At 47.9% G+C, this 6,000-nt stretch overlaps 1 protein-coding gene across 1 annotated transcript in view; it reads left to right on the forward strand.

Moving 5' to 3' along the window:
• EPHA1 (EPH receptor A1) overlaps nucleotides 1-6,000 on the forward strand; it is a 39,037-nt gene that overhangs the window by 15,402 nt on the left and 17,635 nt on the right. The window contains exons 3-4 of the mRNA XM_026852195.1: nucleotides 1,498-1,773; nucleotides 3,404-3,794. Of these exons, the coding sequence (XP_026707996.1) occupies nucleotides 1,498-1,773; nucleotides 3,404-3,794 (667 nt within the window). The remainder of the gene's footprint in view (nucleotides 1-1,497; nucleotides 1,774-3,403; nucleotides 3,795-6,000) is intronic.

Raw genomic sequence — 6,000 nt, forward strand, 5'->3', positions numbered from 1 at the left:
AAATCATGTGTGGTGCAGGTATATGCCAGCTGGATCAGATTAAGAGGGTGGGGTAACACTGGATATCAATTACATAGAGAAAAAGGAAACAAGAAGGGACACATAGATACCATCCACAGAACTTCCTGGGAGGAGACTGCTAGCATGCATTTAAGTAAATTGCTGAAATCAGCCAGAGAGGAGGTTGTACTATCAGCAGGGCTTGAAGGAAGCACTCAGTTTTCAGAATGGGGCTGCATAGGAAGTATGCTCTTAAGTCATGGCATAAAAGCAGAGCCTCCTCCATGGGTCCATCTCTTGTATTCCGCTAGCAGAGTGCCCTGGTCTGGGGGATCAGAAGCTAGGAGAGAGGCTGCAGGGTTGTGCTGTGAATCCAGGAGGTGGTGATGCTGAAGTGAGTGAATCTCATGCTCAGCTTATGAGACTTGACAAGTCTAGAGTAATATAGAGACTGAGGTCTTGTTTAAATTGTGTCTTAATCTGGGGTGTGATTTAAAATCAATATGCTTAAACTTGTGCCAGTACCTATGTGGGCACTTGTTTCAATTTAATTTGATTAAACATTTAAATCATAATGAGAAAGGCAGTCTTAGCATGGGGGGGAAGAAGGATCTAAGTAATTTTTGCTGTGGACATATCCTTGCTTTCCAAGTTTTCAGTTCTCATGTGTGACTTACAAAATGCAAAGAATATTCACTTTTGAGTATCTGACCTGTGGTGAGAAACAAAACTAGAGCCACATAAAATTCAGGGAAAGTGTATATTAAAATACATATCAAACCCTACCGGTTTTGATACAACTAGTATCAGCAAGGTCATATAACAAGCTGGGCCCATGTCCTCCTCTCAGCCATTATTTGCTGGGGAAGAAGCAGAACCTAGTATGAAGTCAGAAAAATCAACTGAGTTTTAATAGTTAAATTAAGGTTTGATAAATATCACACTTGAAGCGTTAACTCCAAATTAATGAGTGCTTGCTCTAGCACAGTCCTTCTGCAATTGACCATCCCATTGTGTTGGGCCATCTTTTCTCTTATTCCAAAGTGCTGTGCATTATTTTCAGGGGCAGATAATAGTACTGATCTGGTGTGCCCTACTGTACATTTTGAATTTAAATGGTGGCAGAGAGAAGTGGTCAGTACGTGGGAGTAGTGGGCCTTTTTTTCCAATCTAATTTAAGGTAGTGTATGAAAGAAAGAAATTGGAACCAAGCTAGGATGAAGGGAATGTGCAGGGGTCCATGCATAGTGGTTCCCTTCAGTTTGGTATAAGTCATATCCTAATTACAGTGTCCTCTTTGCTCCTTCTGTAAGAGTTGAGGCAGATACAGGGCTCTAGACCCAGGTTTGCTCAGTGTAAGAGACTTTTAGCTAGCCAGGCTTTGAGCCCTGAATGCTATATGGAAATTGATCTTTTAGGCAAGATTTTGTCATATTTGAAGTGAAACTTGTTTCTCACATGTCTAACAACGTGTGTTTTCTTCTACCCTGGGAGCAGTGGAGCGAAGTGCAGCAGATGATCAATGGTACCCCCGTCTATATGTACCAGGACTGCAGTGTGCTTTCCGAGGGAGACACTGATCACTGGCTTCGCACCAACTGGATTTATCGTGGTGATGCAGCCTCCCGCATTTATGTGGAGCTAAAGTTTACTGTGAGGGACTGCAAGAGCTTCAGAGGTGAAGTGGTGACCTGCAAAGAGACCTTCAATCTCTATTACATGGAGTCTGAACAAGATGTTGGGATCCAGTTCCGCCGCCCACTGTTCATCAAGGTCTGCAGTTCTGGGGGTGAAGACTGAGTCATATCTTTCAGATTAAACTAGTCATATCTTTCAGCTTAAACTAGGTATGTCTTGCTGTCTGGGGGAGGCCAGGAGAACCAGCATCTGGGTAGGGACATGGATAGTAGGTGTCCTTAGAATAAAGTTTACCCCCAGTGCCCTCAGTGATCCTCTGAGCAGTCTTTGCCACAGGAGGCATAGGAGTTTTCATATGAGATCAGACCTCCATTCTGTGTAACCACTTATTTAACTGGACACCATGTAGGTAAGGATTCTGAAAGGTTGTAACAGTGCCATGTGGTTACACCAATTTTTAGAAATAGTAAAGCAGAGACCAAAGGAATTTGACTTGCCTTAGGTAATAAATCAAGATTAGTCCAAGTGAAGACCAGAATCCAGTTCAAGTCTCTGTGGTCCTGATTATTTACTCTGATTGTTATGAGATATAGGGTCTTATTTTCTAAAACTGGAGGTGATGACTTGCTATAATGACATCCCTCCTTGTGTGAAAGTATTTAGCACCACTATATTTTAACTGTTAACTTTCCCCCAGCATAGTGCCCTCTTGCCATGGAAACATTTGAATTGCAGAACAGGGAACCTCAGCGTTTTTGTAGAGGAAATTCTATAACCCTGTTCTGTCCTAAAAGAAGCCACAGACCTAAATTATTTGACTGCCCTTTTCTCTGCAGTTTAAATGGAATGTGATGAAAACAGAGAACAGTATAGGCCACCACGGGCAGAACAGGACTCTGGTAATTGACTCCCTTCCCTCCCCAGTGCTCCTCCACCTCCCCTGCAGTCTACTACTTGAATTTGTACAATACTTCCACAACTCCTAAACCTGCCTTATGATCCCACTGCTAGATGCAGCTTCTGTGCAGATCCTTTAATCTGTTATCCAAGTAGATGGAGTGGGTGGTGTCATGCAAGGGGGAGGGGCCTGTGGTGGAGAAGATTAGTTATCAGGCTCTCCCTCTGAGAAGAAGGGCCACCTACCTGCAGTTCAGCTTTTCCATTTCACACCATGTCACAGAGGCCTTTCCTGTATGCCCAAGTACTGAAAGCATCTCTCACTCACCCTCATCCTGTGTTTGCTGAGGGTAGTGTGAATGTAAGAGAGTGGGAGCATTTTTCACCAAAGTATCTACAGTGCTGAAATATGTTGAATGCTGCATGACAAGCACCTTACAGTAGATTACAGCCTAGAAGCAGGTGGCTGTAATTTACTGGTCAATTAAAAAACACAACTCTAAGCGGTGTTGTGATTTTACTGCATACAATTTGCAAGCAAAGAAAGATAGCACAGAAGAGAGATTTGCTCCTTTAGGGGCAGTTCCTAAAGACCTCTGAGATCAGAGACCCAGAACATAGGGTACTGTGTAAGACCAGTGAATGACTTCAGAGGAGTTGAAAGGAGATGATGGAAAGTATGTAGGCAAGCAAGGATGTGGACCCCATTGTTAACACCTCTTCCAAGTGCAAACAAAGCATGCACTTGCATTAGAAGGTATACAGTCTCTAAAAGGCCTTAGTGTAAAAGAAGTCTGAGAACCATGGGTATCTCAGCTGCTGCTGCTTGCTCAGATGTTAAAGCTGTTTTTTTTTCTCTTTTACTTAGCTCAACACTGTGGCAGCAGACCGAAGTTTCACAAGCAGAGACATTGAGTCGGGCGCCATGCAGCTGAACACAGAAGTATGCCCCATTGGGAAGCTGTCTCGCCGGGGCTTCTACTTGGCTTTCCAGAACTCCGGGGCTTGTGTAGCGATGGTGTCTGTCCGAGTGTATTACAAGACTTGCCCGGAGGCAGTGCGGGGCCTGGCCCGCTTTCCAGAGACGATAGCAAGTTCAGAGGGGCTGACAGAAGTGCCTGGGGTCTGTGTGGAGTATGCAGCTGAAGAAGTGGGCTCTCCCCCAAGGATGCATTGCAGCACTGACGGCGAGTGGCTGGTACCAGTGGGCCGATGCCTTTGTGCTGTGGGGTTTGAGGAAGCCGATGGGAGCTGTGTAGGTGAGTTTGCAGACAGACACTGGCTGTAGGCCATGGGAGAGGTTCCAGGGAACTAGAGATCAGAGCATCTGTAAGCATAAAGTAGGATCAGGGGAGTTAGTGTGGTCTACCTCTCTCTTGCTTGCCTCTGTGCCTGCTAGGTGTGTCTTATACCTTCCCTCCCCTCCTTAGCTTCTCTTTTCCAATTGTGATTTTTTTTCCTCATGTGTCAGGTGTAAGACCTGCACACACCTCTCCACTCCCTCTTGGGCTTCATCCAGGAGCCTTCAGCTCTGGAGCTAGTTTCTGCAATCTGTAACTGTGTGATTGACACTGACTCAACAACTGGTTCCCAACCCTTAAATGGCAGCCTTGTTCTCTCAGGCCAGACCAGACAGATGCATGGAAGAGTGTATTTGTCCCGTGAGTAGAAAGCTGAGAGCCGGAGGGGGCCAAGTTTCTCCTCTGTGTCCCCTTCTTCTCAGACTGGGATGGCTCTTCTGCCATGGGAAGCCATGTAAAGCACATTGCACAACACCATCGGTGTCTGGATTGTTGCTGAGAAAGAGCAATTAGCAAGCATGGGAGTCATTGGGGTACTGGAGCCAGAGTGAGCCAGGGTTGTTGGAGCAAGCAGTTCAGGCCTCTGCCACTGAGGGGACAAGATTCAGCTTCTTAGGGCAACTTTATCAGGGGAGAGGATATGTGTCGTGTTTTGGGGGATAGGTATTCCTTCAAAGAGAGAGGTAAAAGACAGCACAGCTCTGCTTTTGTTGTCAGAGCCACATGGTACAAGGCCAGAGCATATAGAAAAAGGAATCCATGCACTGCTGTCAGGGTCAGCAGATGCCCTGTCTCTCTGCTTTGTTCTGCCTTTGCTCTGCTACAAGGATCTGGTGCCTCTGTGAATCCTCACCACTTGCTGCTTCTTTCACCTGGGGAGCTGGTGAAGGTTGAAGCACAGGATCCTTGCCCTCCTCCAGCAATCCCCTCTCCTTGCACAGCCCAGCCAGTTTTTCCACTTAGGTGCTACAGAGCTCTCCCCGCCCTCCTGAGAGCACTCCCCTGGGAAGGGGCAGGGAAGCTGTCATGTCTGGACAAGCCCTGACTGCTATCACAGCATAGGTTCATTCTGCATCTGTGCTTTTATCCCACTCTGCCCAAGTACAGCTGCAGCCAAATGTGTCTTTTTTAGGATCAGTAGGGTCTGGGGAGGTCTCCCAGGAGAGGAAGGGAAGAGGGGAGAATGTAGCAGGGGTAGACATAAGTACTTCATGTCCAGAGCAGCATCTTACTGAAGGATCTGAGAAGGTGAATGTAGGTTGCCTATGGGGTATATCTTGGGATCCTCTCTCTCGATGGAAAAGACCGTTGTGCAAAGGTGTTGTGCAAAGGACTGGGAACAATCCAGGTCAGAATAAATACTGAGGTCACGGCTTCTACTTTGTCCTCAGAAGATGGAAGGACTTCTCCTTCAAATGTGTAAAGGGGGACAGGATGGAGGAAGACCTTCTGGCAGTGCCTTCTGGTTCTGAGTTTTGCCCTAACTAGAAACAGGAAAAAAGAAAAGCTGAACCCTTGCCTCACAGGAGAACCTGACCTCTGTAACGGGACAGGAGGCAACAGAAGGCCTGAGGTCGAGGTTCTTAACTAGTTCACTCAACCTCCTGGTGAATTCCAGCTGTATAAAGCTCTGCTGGGTACATAGTGGCTCTGCCATCCCCAGATCCCAGAAAAACTGTGCCTGCCCACAGCATTACATCTCAGCCTCTCACAGTGTAGCAGACTTTGCTGCCGATAAACCCAGAGCCCTGTGATTAACCCCCTCAAGCATGTCATGTATGGAGAACACGAAGGCTGGCTGGTGGCCCTAGCCTGTGTTTCTTGAAGGGCTCTGCAGCATGGCAGGTGAGCTGAGCTCCCGGTCAGCTCAGGTCTGGCGTCTGCAGGCTGCCCGGTGCTTGCTGGTGGTCTCCTGGTGAGCTCCTGTAGGAATAAGGAGTGAAGGGCGCGCCACAGCCATCCTCTGTGCTCCCCGGTGCCTGAGGAGCAGGGCCGAGCAGGCCCTTTCCCAGACCTGATTTCCCCATCGCGTCGCCTGGAGCCGGTGCCCAGAGGCCAGAGGGGCTGGGCGGGAGCTGAGGCTGCGGGCGGCCGCGCATCTTCGTCGGCCCAGGGAGCCCCAGGCCTGCAGAGGAGGGAGGGAGGGAGGATGGCAGCCAGCGCC

This window comes from Athene cunicularia (genome assembly GCF_003259725.1).
Source record: "Athene cunicularia isolate RWA chromosome 1 unlocalized genomic scaffold, athCun1 chr1_part1, whole genome shotgun sequence".
Classification (NCBI taxonomy): Eukaryota; Metazoa; Chordata; class Aves; order Strigiformes; family Strigidae; genus Athene; species Athene cunicularia.